We start from the raw sequence: 19274 nt of genomic DNA, 5'->3' as shown, positions 1-19274 counted from the left end.
AAATAAACCAGAGCTCCCAAGCGCGGCCTTACCGTTTCATGCCGTCTCAGTTTCTCGAAGGTGCTCATAGGTGTCCGATGATCCTGGCTTCCTGAATGAGCAGCGGGCACTGTATCAGACCATCCGTAGGGCCCGCGAGGCCCTCTCCATTGTCCTTCGAGTTGTTGTGCTCGCCGTGGCGCCGAGCATTGTTAACATTGTCAACGAACATGAGGATTCAGGAGATGACTTTATTTTGACTGGATGACACTAGGGACCCACTAGGGCCATAGCCGTACGTACGCAAGTGCCTCCTTATTATGCACAACTATAAAAAAAATTGCTTTCTCCTGGTTTCCTGACATCACGGTCCCACACCATTGTCAACCTATGTAGTCAATATAAACGAGAGAATTGCACAAGGTGCGGTCGACAGCTGGGACCAAGCAGCTCGAGCAGTATTTGTGTTTTTGAGGCATGAGCACTGCAGAGTTTTTCTTGGCGATGATTTCGTTGTTGTTCAGAGGATAGCAGGGTATTAACTGGGCGGGTTGTGGCCCGTCTAGCCCAGGCCAGATATCCAGCCCAGATACTAATTTTTTCAAGATGAAAATGGCTAGCCCAGCTATACGTCTTTTTGAGGAATACCCAGGCAAGGTCAACTTGTTATTCTCCGCCCCGCCCGGCTGCAAATCTTTCCTAGGAGGGATGCATTAGGATTAACAGGAAAATGGGCTTTAAAAAATAATAAATGGGATGTAATTATAAAAAGTGGGCAGTAACTATAAAAAAATGCACCAAACACGAAATTAGTTTATAAAATATTATTTATGGATTTTGAAAATCTTAAATTATCATTGTTGCGCGCGCAATGTTTCGTTGGATTTTTACGTAATACAAATTTATATTTAATCTGACTAGAAATTTCGGGATAAAAATATTTCGGATCCCATCAAAATGTGGGAAATTTTATTGAATTCTGTCTTCAACGGTTGGTTGAAATTATTAATCGTTGTCCTAGCTAGAAAATGGGTTGTACTTTTAACAAACTGTAAATGGGTTGTTGTAAATTCCATTAGAATTCAAAAATGGGTTGTACATTCTTACAAAACGCAAATGGGCTATAAGTTCTCTGCCACACACTTGTGGGCCTACTAAGTGACGCGTCCTCTAAAAAAAATAAGTTGACGCGTATGCAAGGCTTTGTCAACTTATTATAGTCAACACACGGTTCTAGCAGCAGTGGCCGTTGGATGTCTATCCAATGGATGTCGTGCTTCTTCTTCATTCTCGGATATTCTTAGCTTCGGCCGCCCAAAAAATGATTCCTCCTCCTGACATCTGGGGCGCACCGTTTCGGAGGCTGACCTGTGGGCCTACTAAGTTGGAGCGTACCAAGGGCTTTGTCAACTTAGTCAATATAAACGATTCTAGCTTCAGTGACCGTACGATATCCATCCAACGGCCGTAGTGCTTCTTCAACCTCTGGTCTTCTTGGTCCAGCCGCCCAAAGCAGCGCCGGTTGTGCCGCCTGCTCCTGCCTCCCGTGGCCGGCTGTGCTGCCGCAGAGGCCTCACCGCCCCCATACTACTCCCATCGCTGGCCAGGCCATCCCTCCACTCACCCACACCCCATGTTATTTTGCGGCGACGGCAGCCTCACACCGCAGCCGAACCAGTGAACCCTCGTACCCCTCTCCGCGCGGGCTTCCACTGCAGCGTCTTCCCCGGCTCCGCATCGTCCCCTTCCTAGGCCTCGCCGTCGTCCACCGCCCTGGTGCTCTCGGCGCAGCGTGGTCAACATGGTCAACGACCGACTTCCATCGGAAGAGTACTGTACGTGGAGAGGCTGACAGCTGGGTCCACGGCGGCCGCAAAGAAGTGCCTTCTTATTACGCGCAAAATAATTATTCCTCCACCTGACAGCGGGGACCCACCGGACGGGCCACCTTATTTCGCGAAAAAAAATGTTTCCCCCCGACTGCTGGGACCCACTGGACGGGCCACCGTATTTCGCGAAAAAAAACGTTCCCCCCGCTGTCAGCTCGGACCCACCGGAAGTGCCTACTTATTACGCACAAAAAAAATGAATACTCCCCCTGCTAGCTAGGACCTACCTTGGTGGGAGGCTGACTTGTGGGCCTACTAAGTTGACGGGGACGGAGGGCTTTGTCAACTTAGTCAATATGAACGATTCTAGCTCCAGTGACCGTACGATGTCCATCCAACGGCCGTAGTGCTTCTTCAACCTCTGGTCTTCTTGCTCCAGCCACCCAAAGCAGCGCCGGTCGTGCCGCCTGCTCCTACCTCCCGTGGTCGGCTGTGCTGCCGCGGAGGCCTCACCGCCCCCTACTATTCCCACCGCTGGCCAGACCCTGCGGCGACAGCAGCCTCACACCGCAGCCGAATGAGTGAACCCTCATACTCCTCTCCGCGTGGGAATCCACTGCCGCGTCTTCACCGGCTCCGCGTCGTCCCCTTCCTAGGCCTCGCCGTCGTCCACCACCCTGGTGCTCTCGTCGCGGCGTGGTCAACGTGGTCAAGGAATGACTTCCATCGGACGTGGACTGTACGTGGAGAGGCTGACAGCTGGGTCCACGGCGGCAGCAAGGAAGTGCCTCCTTATTACGCGGAAAATAATGAATCCTCCACCTGATAGCAGTGACCCACCGGACGGACCACCGTATTTCGCGAAAAAAAGTTCCCCCCCTAACTGCTGGGACCCACCAGCTACACCTTCGCACGCAAGGAAGTGTGTCCGGGCAAAAAAAACGATTCGCCCCCCGGACTGCTGGGACCCACCAGCTACATCTTCGCACGCAAGGAAGTGCGTCCGGGCAAAAAAAACCAAAATGATTCGCCCCCTGACTGCTGGGACCGACCAGCTACATCTTCGCAGGCAAGGAAGTGCCTGACAGTCGGGACCCACCTGGTCGAAGCGTACGTAGCATTGTCATTCTGGTCGCGAACGTGTACGTACATATATACTGGTCGATGTACAGGCGCGCACGTGTCGTAGTAGAGGCGCGTACGTGTCGTAGTAGAGGCGCGCACGTAGCATGTACACGTACGTACAGCGGCCAGAGTGCAAGAAAGAAAATACGGCCACGTACGTACATACGGGCAGGGTCTCGAACGCCTACTCGCGCATACGTACGGCGAGGGCTCATGTACATGGCTGGGTCGGAACGGAGAAACAGTGTAGTCGTCGTGTTCATGGGGAGGCAACGAAATGCGTCGTGTTCATGGGGAGGCAACGGAATGCGTCGTGTTCATGGGGAGGGGTGTGGCGTACCGCAAAACGGAGGAAACGGACCTCCTACGGTCGAAATGGGGGTCCTGTTGATCGGGAGGAGTGTGGCGTACCGCAAAACGGAGGAAACGGACCTCCTACGGTCGAAACGGGGGTCCTGTTGATCGGGAGGGGTGTGGCGTATCGCAAAACGGAGGAAACGGACCTCCTACGTTCGGAACAGGAGTCCTGTTGATCGGGAGGGGTGTGGCGTACCGCAAAACGGACGAACGGACCTCCTACGGTCGAAACGGGGGTCCTGTTGACCGGGAGGGGTGTGGCGTACCGCAAAATGGATGAAACGGACCTCCTACGGTCAAAACGGGGGTCCTGTTCATCGGGAGGGGTGTGGCGTACCGCAAAACGGGACTCCACGGGATACTGTCCACGGGCTACCGTCGACCTCCTCCAGCCTCCACGGGCTCCTGTTCATCCAGCCTCCACGGTGCGCTACTCCACTGGCTACTGTTCAACCACCCCTCCGCGGGCACCCCTCCACCGTCTACTGTTCATCCAGCCCTCCACACCACGGGGTCCTGTTAACCACCCCTCCACGGGCACCCCTCCACCGTCGACTGTTCATCCAGCCCTCCACCACACCACGGGGTCCTGTTCATCCAGAGGCAACGCCACCGCTCACTGTTATCCAACCCTCCCCCCCCCCCCCCCCCCCCCCCGCGCGCAACGCTCACTGTTCATCCAATCGACTGGCTTTAGTTAGCAGCAGCAGCAAAGGAATCGCTCGATCGGGTTCAGTTAACAGCCATCGATCGATCGCTCGGGTTCAGTAACGTGTAGCCTGCAGTGCAATCGTTCGGGTTCAGTTAAAGCCCAACGCCTCGCTCGGGTTCAGTTAGAGCCAATGCCTCGCACACCCGCGCATTGCTCGGCCCCCGACCTCCCACCATAACCGGGAACTCCCCGAAATTTTCCTCCCCCTCGCTTCTACCACGGTTTTTTCTGTCATGGACGGCCCAAAGAATGTCATGCAGCTGCGTCTCCGGCCCGCGCAGGACGAAAAGCCCATTTTCTGTCATGATTTTTTGTCATAGAAGTAGGAGCCCACCACATCTATGATGATACCGGGTTTTGTCACAATTATCGTCATAGAAGTGTCATATGTATGACAGAAAATATTTTCGTTCGGCCCAAAATGTCACGGATGTGTCTTTTTTTTGTAGTGATACCTAGTTCAATCTCGTCACCGGCAAGTCTCTTTACTCGTTCCGTAAAACATCATCTCGTAACTAACTCCTTAGTCACTTTGCTTGCAAGCTTCTTGTGATGCTTTATTACCGAGAGGGCCCAGAGATACCTCTCCGTCATACGGAGTGAAAAATCCCAATCTCGATTCATGCCTACTCAACAGACAGCTTCGGAGACACCTGTAGAGCATATTTATGATCACCCAATTACGTTGTGACGTTTGATAGCACACATGGTATTCCTCCGGTATCCAGGAGTTGTATGATCTCATGATCGAAGGAATATGTATTTGACATTAAGAAAATAGTAGCAATAAACAGAACGATCATATGCTAAGCTAACGGATGTGTCTTGTCCATCACATCATTCTCCTAATGATGTGATACTGTTATCAAGTGACAACTCATGTCTATGGTCAGGAAACCTTAACCATCTTTTGATCAACGAGCTAGTCTAGTAAAGGCATACTAGGGACTTAGTATTTTCTTATGTATTCACACATGTATTTAAGTTTCCAATCAATACAATTATAGCATGAATAATAAACCTTTATCATGATTAAGGAAATATAATAATAACCACTTTATTATTGTCTCTAGGGCATATTTCCAACAGGCGGATGCTGAGGACTACCTACCTAGATGCTTGGTGGCGTAGCAGTACGGAGTCTCGTAATGTTCCATCCATGGTGTTATCTGCACGGTCAGCGAGGACGGCGGGATCCCATGGCCCAGGCCTCCACCACGTCCATGAACAACACGCCCTCCGCATGCCTTCTGCTTCTTGAGCCTTTCCGCATTTGCCTTTGCTTTGACACGGCGATTTTGCCGTGTCACTAAGGTGATCTTTCGTGCAAGCGAGATGCTCGGGTCCTCCATCACCTCTATCTTCGACAGGGTCTTCTCCGGGTTCACGCGTTGGCGTGGGGAGGGAAGAAGAGAGTAGGGGGAAAGGCGGGAATTTGGTGAAGAGCGACGGGATGGAAGAAGAGAGTGAGGATTGTGCCATCGAAACAGTGCGGCCAACTACAAAAGGGTGGGCTCCGTCTCAGTTTTTGGTCTGCCGGGGGTGTCGAAGTCAAATGTGGCTCGCGTCCGGACTCCTGCAAAGCCCCCCCAGCTTGTTTTGACTTTGCAGGGAAATTGTGATCCGAACTGCTCCGTGGACCAATGAGATCAGCGTTGGATGGACTGTAGGGTGGGGACAACGGCCTCCGGACGGATACGATTTGAGAGTCGAGATGCCTAACTAGGAAGAACATGTTTCTTTTTTCTTCGTAATTGCACGTGCAGGCCAACCAATAGACGTACAAAGACAAGTAAAATACTATTTGACAACAGTTTAAAGGTTCACAGAACTCCCTAGGATACTCCAAAGCGGTCATGTCTTTTCCCTAACCTAACCGCCGCCACGTGAAGGCGACTAAGGATGTGATCCTCTACCCTCAATCTACTCTCTCTTCACTGCTGCTCCGACAACAGGAGGGAGGGGGACCTCGTTCCTCCGCTCTATAGTTAGGGTTTGGTTTTGTAGGTCGTGGTGCACCGTTGGGGTGGTGGGAGCGGTGCCCGGATAAATAAATCTGCCTTAGCTTCACTCCCACACCAGTTGTGTCCTTCATGGCGGCGTCTCGGAGTTGATGGCATCGCGTGTTTGCCGATCCTTCAGATCGGCGGTGTTAGTGTTCATGGTTGGTGTCGGCGAGGTGGCGACGGCGACCTCTTCTGGTGTGTCTCTCCTTCTACTTTGTCCCCGATGCTGCGGCGTTGTCGCCGACGTCACGGTGGAGCAGGGAGGTTTTGTCGTCCAGGAGTACACGCAGACGGTTGTTCACGCATGTGTCAGCTGGAAGAATGTGCATCCTGTGTTGGGTTGGTGGTTGGAGGCCGACGATTCTGGTTTCTTCCTTCGACGTCGTAGTCGTGCGGGGGTGTCAGTTCTGGAGTTTGATGGCGTGTCCGGGACACGTTGCCCCGGTCTATTCTTTCAACGATAATGATTTTGTTTCAGGCAAACTGTTTTGGAGGTCCGTAAAGCTGCAGTTCAGCGATAGAGCCGTATCAAACTCGGGTGAAGAGGTGATATGTCTCTTTTTTCTTGATGGAGAGAGAGACGCTAGTATTTTGTATAGGATTATTCTATCTTTTTAGTTCTATACTGTGAGTGTTTACATGGCTTGTAACTGATTTTTTATTTTATTAATGAGACACGGATGACAAAGAAAAAAAGAACTCTCCAGGATAAACGAGATACAAACGCGATCCCCAATTTGCAAAAAGGGGAATGCTATACCCAACAATCGATTACCAGGATTACCGCCGAAAAATGTACTACCCGACTACGTGGCCGCCTGGCCGGCACGCGTCTCCCCTCATCGAGCCTTGTCTCCGGCCATTGTCCACGCGTCCCCGGTGAACAGATCGCTCGATGCGGCTGGAAGCGGCGAGCGCTCGCGGGCACTCCAGCGTCCAGCCCTATATATAAGTCACCCTTCTCGCCACCAGCAAACTCTTACGTCCGCTTCACCTAGCAAACTCGCCTCAGCATAGCACACACAGGGAAAAAGATCTAGTACACAGATTCAGGTAGAGGACGTAGGTTCGAGACTTCAGAGATGGTGTTCAACGTCGTAGCGGCTGCGCTGATAGTCGGCGTGGGCGTTGTGGGCGCCTATTTCTTTTGGCCGGCGGCTGTCACGGCCGGTGCGATGATGAAGGCGCCCGGCGCAGCCGGCTTCCTCATCTCTCGTGCCGCATTTGCGGCCAACCCGCAGATGTACTTCCAGCTCCTCCACAACGCCGGTGCGGCGGCGGCTGCGGCCGCCTTTGCTGCTTAGAGAGGCAATGCACGCTAGGGTTTGATGCCAAGTTAGTGGCAGTACGCTAGGTAGCTACCAGTATGGAGTTAGGGGTAGGGACTGATCTTTGGTACTTGGGCATGTACTGCCCAAGCTAAGCTAGCGTCAATCAAGTTCAGGAGTAGGGACTGTGTCTTTTGCACTTGGGCACGTATGTATTGCCCAAGCTAAGCTAGTGTCAATCAAGTTTAATGTCATCGTCTGTACCTGGGCTGTGCGTGTATGTTCGACCATGTTACTGGCGTGTCAGCAGTCTGAAGCTACTCTCTCTAATGTAAAGTAGTAATCGCTATATATATGTGTGTGTGCATGTATGTATCTTAACTCCATGGTGTTGCTTTGCTTGTCTTCTTATCCATGTACTGGCTGCATGATCCACTCAACACCTCAGAAATTATGTGATCTCTGTTCTGCTTCAAATAGAGATCCCGAAGAAAATGATCGCCTGTCAACATGCACTAACTATTCTGTGGTTTTATCCTTTTATCATTGAGTTGCGCTTGCTACTAGAATAATGCAAAGAGAATACTATCTCACCAATAGCCACTACGGCAGTCTGCAGGAACCCTAGGGCAGAGGTGTTTTGGTCGTTTGAACACTCTAGAGTGCATCTACTAAAGCTGGTACTGTACCATCACATCAACTAGGCACATCGTGGCTACGTGCCGCCACGTTGTATTGTCACGTCAACCTGGCTGTGTGATGAAGGCTATTAACCGGGTAAACGGAGTCACACCTAGGCAGCTGTGTGATGCAGGCTATTAACCGGGTAAACGGAGTCACAACTAGGCAGCTCGTGGCTATGTGCAGCCAGGGTCGTATTGTCACGTGAAGCAGCAGACTCGTTGTGTGTTGCAGGCTATTAACCGTGTAAATGGAGTCACTGGATCTTCGGCTGATTCCGATCCAAAATCCTTCGTTCGCAGCGAGCACCTCCGTCTTTATAACCCACCCGAACCCCCTGGCCGCTCTCACACCAAAGACCAAGCACAAGAACAACAGCCCCCATCTACTTATCTAGTTCGTCGGCTGAGCAAGACCTGTGAGATGAACTACCTCTTCGCACCGCTCGACTTCGTGAAGCAGAAGGCGAAGGGGTTGGTTCGCGCGCGTAGATGGCCCGACCTTTCACGGCGATGTTTGATGAGTAGTCCGTCTCCCTGTTCCTCCTCGCAACCTTCAAGAATAATTTTCACCCGTGTACAAAAATACACGAACAAAAATAATGATCCCCTCGGATCAACACGTACGTCGATATTGATGATCAAGGAAATTTCCACGGTGAAAAAATCTCAGATGATACACAAGATAATACATAAGATATAGGCGCTCAAAACCTGGACGTTTTACTGTGTTATTCCTGTCTCACAAATAAACTCCAAAAACAAAACTCTCCTCATCTTACGCACATTGGCTATTATATAGCCGACCCTCACGCACGCACCTGGCGGAAAGCCAATACAATCTGGACTCTTATAAATATGACTTGGTCATCACATTTATAACATATGTGGACCTTTTTACAAGAAAAAATACTACTTTTGCTACTCACGTAGCACTACCTAATGGAATAAAGCCCAATTTAAATAAAACATGGGAACTTATCTTTAGCAGATTCATCAGATATATTGGCTTGGAGATTGAAAAGGAAGCTGCCGATCCTAATATTCCCTGAGGCGTATGAAACGTGGGAATAACATCATCTGGCTGTGGCTCCTCTTGACTCTTTATCCATCGTTGCACTTTCACATGCGGCAGACTATTTATTTTACGTACACCATGTGTCATATATTTACGGAACTCATCATGTCTAGCAGGCACCAAATAAACCCGGTTTAATTTTCTTGTACCGCTGAACCATGATCCACATATTTGACGCAACACACCATCCTTTCCTCGATGAAATTTGGCAGCACATGTAGGATTATTTTTTGCAACGTTTTCATGGCTTGATTCCTTAACTGATTCAACTTGTATAGCATTATCAACTGATGATACGTGTGGCGATATTGTGTGTGTATCATCCTCCCTTCCTTGAAACGAAACCGTCCACGGTTTCAAGTCATTTTTCAACACGACTTCCCTCTCTCGAACTTGCCGCTCTCTAGTGATTGCACTATCCAGCATCGGCTTTAGCACGTGCTTCCTTCCACCATGCATGAATGAGTACGTGTTGGATCTCCCGGCATGCACTGCGTCATGATCAAACTGCCATGGCCTCCCTAATAGCAACCGACAAGCGTTCATCGGCAAGACATCACAATCCACCTTGTCAATATAATCTCCAACAACAAATGGCACGCGTACCTTATGTGTAATCTTTAATTCCCGGAGTTGTATAGCCACTCCACGTGGTGCGGTTGCGGGTGCCGCCACATGGACAAACACAATGCTTGCACGAGATCTTTGCTAATAGCATTAGTTAAACTGCCACCATCAATTATCTTGCATACCCGGTCCTTGATCTTGCACTGCGTTTTAAAAACACTCCAACGCTGCCCTTTAGGATCACCATCCTCCTGCACCTTCTTCACTAAAAGATTTAGACCCTTCATCGATGCATCAACTTCTTATTTTATTTCTTCTACCTCTTCTCTTCTTTTTCGCAAACGATCTTTCCAATCAACAGCGAACACATCCATTGGCATGGAAATAAAACAAATTTGTTTGCCCTTCTGTGATACAGAATAACTATTTTTCTTGACATCCCGAACAGCCCCAACATGCTTGCACCATGGGTCCCCAAGTAGCAAATGGCACGTCACCATGGGCATAGGACAAACATGAAAAAAATTCCGCACAACAATATTTCCCCAGATCAAAAATTAGCAAAATCTGATGCGTAATTTTGATTTCACCTTTGAACCACTTCAGCGTGTACGGTCTTTCAAGAGGCGCCATCTTCAGCCCCAATTTTTCCACCACCTCAATGCTCGCCATATTGACCGCCATACTCTCATCGATTGTCAGATTAACACGTCATTCGTTCACGACGCAACGAGTGTGAAAAAGAGTGACCTCGCCAATGCCTTCCTCCTCCATCAATATGTTCCTGCTCAACATGTTGATTCTTGACTCCGCAGATGATATTACAAACTGAATCGCTGTGACTAACCTTTGCTCTGATACCACTTGATGAGGCACAAACTAGCGAGATGCTAATTCGCGCGCGTAGAAGGTCCGATCTTTCATGGCGATGTTTGGTGAGCAGTCCGTCTCCCTGTTCCTCCTCGCAACCTCCAAGAATAATTTTCACCCGTGTACAAAAATACACGAACAAAAATAATGATCCCCTCGGATCAACACGTAGGCGTCGATATTGATGATCAACCCTCCGTCGCTAGGAAATTTCCACGTTGGGAAAATCTCAGATGATACACGAGATATAGCCGCCCAAAACCTAGACGTTTTACTGTGTTATTCCTGTCTCACAAATAAACTCCAAAAACTAAACTCTCCTCATCTGACGCACATTGGCTATTATATAGCCGACCCTCACGCACGCACCTGGCCGAAAGCCAACACAATCTGGGCTCTTATCAATACGACTTGGTCATCACGTTTATAACATACGTGGACCTTTTTACAAGGAAAAATACTACTTTTGCTACTCACGTAGCACTACCTAATGGGATAAAGCCCAATTTAAATAAAACATGGGAACTTATCTTTAGCAGATCCATCAAATATATTGGCTTGGAGATTGAAAAGGAAGCTGCCGATCCTAATATTCCCTGGAGGCGTACGAAACGTGGGAATAACATCATCTGGCTGTGGCTCCTCTTGACTCTTGCATTGCTTGTGTATCCATCGTTGCACTTTCACATGCGGCAGATTATTTATTTTACGTACATCATGTGTCATATATTTACGGAACTCATCATGTCTAGCAGGCACCAAATAAACCCGGTTTAATTTTCTTGTACAGCTGAACCATGATCCACATATTTGACGCAACACACTATCCTTTCCTCGATGAAATTTGGCGGCACATGTAGGATTATTTTTTGCAACTTTTTCATGGCTTGATTCCTTAACTGGTTCAACTTGTATAGCATTATCAACTGATGATACGTGTGGCGATATTGTGTGTGTATCAGGTCGTCGGCGGTGCTGTGGGCGCCTACTTCCTCTGGCCCACGGCGGTCGTCCCGGCCGCGGCTGGCGCCGTGATGAAAGCGCCTGGAGCTGCCGGCTTCGTCATCTCCCGCGCGGCGTTCCTGGCCAACCCGCAGCTCTACTTCAACATCCTCCGCACGACCGGGGCTGCGGCGGCGGCCGCCGCCTTCGCTCTGTAGGGCGTCGCCGCGTACGTGCGCGTCTTTCATTTGCGGTGCTTGCGCGCCCGCTATATATGGAGCCGTAGCGGTTAATTGCCGAATATGCGTGCTTTTTTTGGGGGCAAATTGGAAAGTTTTATTCAACAGAAACCACCCCAGCAGAATGTGCTAGGAGGCTAGCTACAAGGAAACTGGAGTAGAGTCTAACCAACAATCTGTTACGTCCAACGTGCTAGCTTGCTTCGCACAAAGGTGAGCAGGAAAATTTGCTAGAAAAAATTTAAAAGAACTGGCGTGCTCCCCAATCTCACGAGATCGGCGCCACCACTGAAAAATCATGGCGCGAGTGCCAGAGGTTAACAACTTCTTGGCTATCCGTCTTCAAGATGACTTGATCATAACCTCGAAGCTTTGCGAATATTACGCCATCTCGAAGAGCCAATGCTTTAGCCAGAAGAGAGTCTGTGATTCCATAGTATGGCTTACACCATGCAGTCTTGAAAGCATACGGAGAACGTGCTACCCCTCCAACCCCTCCTCGGCGGGACTCCATGGCAATGCTACCATCGATGTTGATTTTTATCCATCCATCGTCCGGCGGCCTCCAGCCATGACCAGGCAAGATCCGAGCATGATCTTGAGGGTAACTCTAAGATCGCTAGAGCTTCCTGTATTTGCTTCATGGACCGAACAGGATCAAACTCTCCTTTGTCATGTGTAATGTTGTTGCGCGAAATCCAAATAGCCCACATAATAGACACAAGTTTTGCTCTGTCAGAATCTGAAAATAGAGACTCACACAGGACATCCTTAACCCAAGTAAGAGGGTGCAGGTTTGGTCGCTTAACATGCAGCCACTGCGGAGCTTCATTCCAAAACCTTCTCGCATGGGTACTGCTCAGTAATGCATGCATCATATCCTTCTCAGAACTCAAACAGATTTTGCACTTGCTCTCGCTGGATATATGCCGATATTTCGGTGTACTTTCAACGGGAAGAATCCCTCGCATCACGCGCCACCAGAAGACGCGAACTATCGGCAGCACTTTGAGTTTCCATAACCGAGACCATAACTGTTTATCCATCTCTGAAGTATCCGTAGTCGCCCCTTCTTCTAGAGCTTTATGCTCGTTTTGAATCATTAGAGAGCGATACGCTGATTTTACAGTATAAATCCCGGACCTCTCAGGCGCCCAAGCATAGAAATCATCTCCCCCTCCAGTCCTCAAAGGGATATTGAGGATTGCATCCGCATCTGGAGGGATAAAGGATTGTCTGATAACTTCAGACTTCCAAGTCCAATTCTCATCATCAATAATGTCTGCTACCCAGCTAATTTGTGCATCACCAAGACGTGCAACAGGTGCCCTTGTCAATGTATTTGGGATCCATTTATCCTCCCATATAGACACTGTTGTACCACTTCCGATACCTTTGATCAGCCCAACATTCAAAGCCTTCCGCCCTGCTATGATTGCCCGCCATGTCGCCGACGCGCTTTTGGGTGCACCGGCATGCATAAAATCACAGTTGGGGAAGTATCTTCCTTTCAATACTCGAGCACACAAGGAGTTGGGTTCTGTCATTAGCCTCCATCCATGTTTACCAAGGAGTGCTAAGTTGAACATCTGTAAATCTCGGAAGCCCATCCCTCCTTTAATCTTTGGCTGTGCGAGAGACTCCCACGTCATCCAATGCATTGAACGCCGATCAAGAGAGCTACTCCACCAGTACTTGGCCATATAAGAGGCCAACTTTGCACATACTTTCTTTGTTAGCTTGAAACAGCTCATGCTGAAAGTAGGTATAGATTGGGCTATAGCTTTTATTCGCACCTCTCTTCCCGCACAAGAAATCATCCTCTCGGACCCCCCTTGGAGTTTGCTTCTCAACCTCTCTCCAATGTGGTCAAAAGTTCCACTTGTTATTCTCCCTACGGCAGTTGGCAGCCCTAGATACCGCTCACTGAATGCCTCAACATTGATGCCCATAATCTGTTTTAACCCTTGCCTGACTGGAACCGATGTGTTTGGACTGAAATAAATTGAGCTTTTATCCTTATTAATAGCCTGTCCAAAACATTTCCCATAGATCCTTAAAATCTCACTCAAACGGTGAGCACTTTGCATCTAGGCTTGCATGAAAATAAGGCTATTGTCTGCAAATAGCAGATGATTGATCCATGGAGACCGATAGCTCACCCTGATCCCTTTGTCAACTTGTGTTCCACTGAATCTATTCAGCAAAGATGTGAAGCCTTCAGCACAAAGTAGAAACAAGTACGGTGATATTGGATATGCGTGCTTAGTTATGTGTAGATCTACTGTCTGGTACTAGTCTACTACTGGAGTACCAGCTATTGCATCCGATGCGCCAATTTCCGAAGATGTACCGTATTCCCCGCAAAGAAGAAGAAGAAGAAGTACCGTATTCTGCATGCATTGTGTAATGTGCTAGCGATGGCTATGTGCGGTGTCCTCATGTTGTATGCATTAATCTATCAATATATATGTTCTCATGTTGCATGCTCGATCCAGAGACATGTCACCGGTAAACAGTATCGTAACATGCCTCTCTTTTAGCCATCCGACTGAAGATCAACGGGTCAGATCCATTTGAACAGCACCGACGCTACAGTAAGTGAATGGTACTTGTGCTACAGGAGCTTTTTGGTTTCAAGTTTCTTCATGAGGCCTGGGGGGAAACACCATTTTCTTTTCGAGTTGTAAGTGGGGTAATATCATTTTTCTTTCCGGAATACTATGCTTACTTTTAAGGAAAAAATTCTCAAAATAGTGGCGTTCGATTAGGGGAGTCCGTGGGAGAAAACCATTTGAACTCACGGTTCATACAAAATTACCAGAGCAAAGGCTGGTCATCATTTCTATCAAATGATTTCAGGTCCAACACAAGACCCATATATTCCGATGGACACAGTAGACGCCAGTACTACATCGAGTACCTTGCAGGCTAGTAGATCGAGTCACGTGGCTCAGATGAGCTAGGGAGCTCGTGTGCACTGTCCAGCCAGTGTTGTATTGTCTCTTCAAAGAGCTACAACCTACATGGAGCTGAACGTGTGTGCAGCTCATTAAACCCGGGTAAAGTAGTTCCGCAAAAAAAAAAAAAAAAAAAACGGGTGAAGTGGACTGGTTATTCGTTCGGCGAAAAGCCAAACGCTTTCGTTTCCATCAATCGCTTCCATCTTTATATCGGACCCCGCACCTCACTCCGTCAGTCCCCGCTACACTCACACCAAAGACCAAACCCAGTTACCACATGACATGTGTGGTTAGCTATCTTACGCTAAGTTGAGACAAGTATTTGTGGAAGAAGAAGAAAGAACGGGAAAGACCAAACCCAGTCGTCGTCCCTGAGCAAAGAAAGAAGCGGATCCATGGCTTTCGTCCCGGAGGCACCTGCAGCGAGGAAGCTCCTGCTACGGCGCGGCGGAGCCGTGGCGCGGTCCCTGCGCGACGCCGGCCTCGGCTTCGACCCCGACGGCGCCGGGCGCTTTCTCGCCCCCCTGTGGGAGCTCATCAAGCAGAAGGCCGCCGAGCTCGCGGCCTTCCTCGCCGGCCTCCTCGCCGCGCTCGCCAAGAAGGCCGACGAGCTCTTCCCGCCGGAGACCCGCTCGGAGACGCTCGCGCAGTGGGTGCGCGTCGGCGTCACCGTTGTGCTCCCGGCCGCGCTCGGCGCCCTTGTGCTGTTCTGGCTCGCCCGGTGCTGCTGCCGCTGCTGCTGCGGCCGCCGCCGCTGCGGGCGAACGATGGTGGCTCCCGGCCGCGGCGGCGCGCGCATGCCGCGCTACGCGTTCGAGGATGATCCCCGGACATATTTCCGCGACCTCCGTGCAAAGAAGCCCCTCGTATACTAGTGACTCGTCTTCGGTAAGTTTCACCTCACGTACGTACGCGGTGTACATGTGTACTTGTATTGGCGTATATATAGTTGTATTTGTGTCCGTACGGTTTAGTGCTATTGTGCGGTTATTGGGTGACGTGTATCAGGTGTTATATTACTGTCTTATGTATACAGGATGCGTATGCAAGGTTAAGAATGTTCTTAAGGTTCGCTAAATATAAATTTGGAAGGTTGCTTGTGATAATTTTCTGAGCCAACGGCCTGTTTTTATCTATCAAGTAAACGGCATGTTTTTATCTATCAAGTAAACATTTGCTGATGCTCCGGCTCCTACCAACCTGGTAGATTCTGAGATGCTTTGACGATTGATTGTTCTCATCTTATACTGCCTGCGATGTTGATGAGAGTCCTCCTTTTGATCCTCTGTTATTTTGCAATGTTCTCTTCTTGAGATGTTCACCTTGCTTCTTTGTTAATAAACCGGAATACAAGCCACACACGCGGAAGATCAGCAGAGTACAGCTGCCAAAGAACAAAAGCAAATAACACCCACCAGAAAAAAATTACAACAAAGCACATACAATTTTCTTCGAGTGCCATCAACATTGCACATCATCGCCAGAAACAAAAAGAGTACCATTGCCCAAACGGACTTTGTGAGCCGATGAAGAGGACAATCATCGGCGGATGTCGTTGTGGTGTGTTGACCCAGGATCGTCCCCATACCTTTTGAGCCCAGATCCGTTGATTGTCGTTAACAAAGTCGGAGCAAAACGCCTGATCTACCGCCTTCAGGCCACACCCCTTGATATTGAAACGCTAGCATCCCCCCATGCGCTTTCATTGCCAGATAGATCGGCACTGCCGATTGATTCACTTGTGTAAAATCCCCACGGGCTCTTGAGTTGTGCTAGAGGAAACACCACCGAGACAGAGGTAGACTCGGAGGATTGCCGCCTCGCCGACCCAAAACACTGATCCTACCAGTCGAACTGGCCGCGAGCCGATGATAGACATGTCCTCCTTTTAGGAGACAATGTCCGAGCCTCGTTTATTTATGCAGTTTGTGAGACTATGAAACTTGGTAATAAGAACACATATATAGTGGGGTGTCTATTATTGCCATACACCACATGAAGTGACCATGTTGTTGTCCTGATGTCACACTTCCATCACGACTATGGCACGAGTGGCCGCAAAAGCAAATCAAACGACTCATAGGGTGTTGCGCTAGGGGATTCCATGGAGACCGTTCGTGAAGATTTTTGATATATAATGTATGTGCCAATTGATGCAGAGGCATTTGGTTTACCCTCACTTTTTGTGCCATGCTTGCTACCAATCGTGTTTGGACTCTTTCGATATGAGCCGGTGCTATTGCTAGGGGGGGCTTTTTGTTCTTTCTTTGAAAATATGGATGTGAAACTTATGTTTTTCCATTATCTCTGGATAGTGGAACCTAGGCGTTTTCGATTGCATACAAAATACACATAGAAAAGAGAATTTCAAATGGTACATGCATAAAAGAAACAGAAATAAATACGAACAATCATAATATCTCGAAACCGAAGGTTACATCAACGTACTTTGAAGACAATGTCTTTAATCTTTCATATTGAGGCCGTTGCTCTATGCTCCCAATAAAGAGACTGCATAAAACCAAACTAGCATGGCTTGAGCTAACATCAGTCGTATCGAAAAATCACATTAGCTACCAACACAAATGGCCATGATCCTTAGATCGTTGAATACACGATGATGGGGTGGGGCTGGCAGGGGGGATGCCTCTTGCAAGAAAGATCGTTGAACTGATGCATGGTTTGTCAGACATGAAAGACAACAAGAACCAAGGCAAACTTGACACAGTGCATCGAATCCATTATGGAAACACACAAGTAAGCTCCACATACATGAACTTTTATTTCACGGAGAATGGCAATTGCATTGTTGGGACGCCGTTGTTAATAGCCCACATTCTGCCATAGAAAGTACTCCCACGGATCTATTAAAATGCTCAACTCAAGGAAATCTTATGCACGGGTTGATTTCTTCAAAAAGTCATAGATGTGGATAGTGGCAGACCTAGGAGCTGAGTACTAGGGGTTCCATACATCAATACGTTGGTACAAAATTGTGAAACTTACTGTGTAGTATAATTTGGCTTAAACATCATTATAGATCCAACAAATAGTCCAAAAATATCATTGAGTTACTGCAAACATAAGGTTAAGTATACACTCTTAAAAATCTTCTTTTTCACCTCAATTCCGAATTAGTTGAGAAGAAACTATGCAACACCCGTAGACTCCTTTTGTTAGTTACAAGAAACCAAAGGATCAAGAACCAATGAGAGATAGGATGGTTGCATCATGTCTTCAATGATGTCGTTTTGCATGAGTTGAAGGGTCGAACTTGTTCGGTTTGAACATTTAAGGTGCAGCTTATCCGGTTTTGAAGTTGACAAACGGAGAAACCAGCACCTCCCAATTAATCGAGCGACAGAATATACAGTTTTTTTTCTCTTTTTAAAATTAGATTTGTATTTCGCAAGTACACTTGCTGCCGTAGCGGATTACATTGGGTAGAAGAGTTCGCTTCCGCGTCACGCCCGGCCGTAGATGCGCTTCAGGCCTTTGTGCGATTGTGCCCATGTGTAGGGCCTATTGCCACTTGCCACTGATATGATGTTGTTGTCCCTTTAAGGATTCGATTGTTTGATTTATTTATTCTTGTCCCTTTAGGGCCTATTGCCACTTGCCACAGATATGATGCTTTTAAATGAAGAAAGTGGGCTAGGCGAGGTCGTCGTCGTCGGTCTAGACGTAGACTAGTGTTGATAAGAAGTCCAGTTATTTGGTATGCAGAGTTTTTTTTAATGGGGTGAAGGACAAATGAGGAGGGACACATTTGTACTGCTGAAGTGGAGAGCTTAACGATAAGAACTTTGTTAATCCAACTAGGTGTCCTTTGCATGCGATTCTTCCACTAGGTGACAGCGCGTGACATCATACGCACCGCGTCACCTTCCATCACCGTTGATTCTTTTCCTCCCATAATATCACCTTCCCACGTCTCTGTAATTTTTGCATCAGACACGGTCCATGTCCATCTCGCCGGCCAAGAAGGACCTGCACCCAAAACTGACGGCGATGAACACACGGGAGCTGATCTCCGGAAGTCTTGACAGCGTCAAGCAACAGGCGAAGGCCATGGCATCCACCGTCTCGTCAGCTAGGCCGGCGGACCTCCGCCGAAAGCTGGCCGAGATGAACACGACCGACCTCGCCGCGGGCCTCGGCCACGTCAAGAACCAGGCGGCGGCAGCGGTTTCCACGCGCGAAGGCGCCGTGAAAGCCGCGGCGATGGTCCTCGGGGGCGCCGTAAGCATCTACTTCCTCTGGCCCGCGGCCGCCGCCCCCGCCGCCACCGGCGCCATGATGAACGCGCCGGGCGCCGCCGGCTTCGTCATATCCCGCGTGGCGTTCCTGGCCAAGAGGCAGCTCTACTTCCACGTCCTGCGCACTGCCGGCCCTGTCGCCGCAGTCGCGGTTCTCGTGTAGGGATGGAAGCGACGCACGGAGGCATGCACGCGAGCTGGCTACCTACCGTGTGTTTTCTTCAAGTGTGTGTGCGATGTACTGTCTAGTGGTACTAGCATTTGGGCGTGCGGACATGCATGGAGGATTTGCCATCTATCCAATGCAACGTGTACAATAAGCTCTGCCTAGCTAGTGCTCGTATTTGCCCTTGTTCTCCAGTGTATTGTTCTACATGAAGCAACTGTTTGTCTACGTGTA

The 19274-nt window shown here is 49.0% G+C and overlaps 2 protein-coding genes across 2 annotated transcripts; both read left to right on the top strand.

Annotated features, from left to right (window-relative positions):
- The first annotated feature begins 14841 nt into the window (after positions 1–14841).
- Positions 14842–15721, top strand: LOC109786219 (uncharacterized). Its single transcript, XM_020344803.4, has one exon. It carries the CDS (start codon positions 15011–15013, stop codon positions 15488–15490), a length of 480 nt encoding a protein of 159 aa, XP_020200392.1. The 5' UTR covers positions 14842–15010; the 3' UTR covers positions 15491–15721.
- A 2813-nt stretch (positions 15722–18534) lies between these two features.
- LOC109786252 (uncharacterized) lies at positions 18535–19274 on the top strand. The gene has a single exon (XM_020344838.4). It carries the CDS (start codon positions 18579–18581, stop codon positions 19035–19037), a length of 459 nt encoding a protein of 152 aa, XP_020200427.1. The 5' UTR covers positions 18535–18578; the 3' UTR covers positions 19038–19274.

Source organism: Aegilops tauschii, chromosome 2 (genome assembly GCF_002575655.3).
Source record: "Aegilops tauschii subsp. strangulata cultivar AL8/78 chromosome 2, Aet v6.0, whole genome shotgun sequence".
Classification (NCBI taxonomy): domain Eukaryota; kingdom Viridiplantae; phylum Streptophyta; class Magnoliopsida; order Poales; family Poaceae; genus Aegilops; species Aegilops tauschii.
Note: the sequence above shows the minus strand (reverse complement) of the source record. Positions and strands in the feature narration are given on the sequence as shown.

What these genes read in the sequence shown, in the direction of transcription:
- LOC109786219 (XM_020344803.4), top strand. Translation starts at nt 15,011, where the DNA reads ATGGCTTTCGTCCCGGAGGCACCTGCAGCGAGGAAGCTCCTGCTACGG.
- LOC109786252 (XM_020344838.4), top strand. Translation starts at nt 18,579, where the DNA reads ATGTCCATCTCGCCGGCCAAGAAGGACCTGCACCCAAAACTGACGGCG.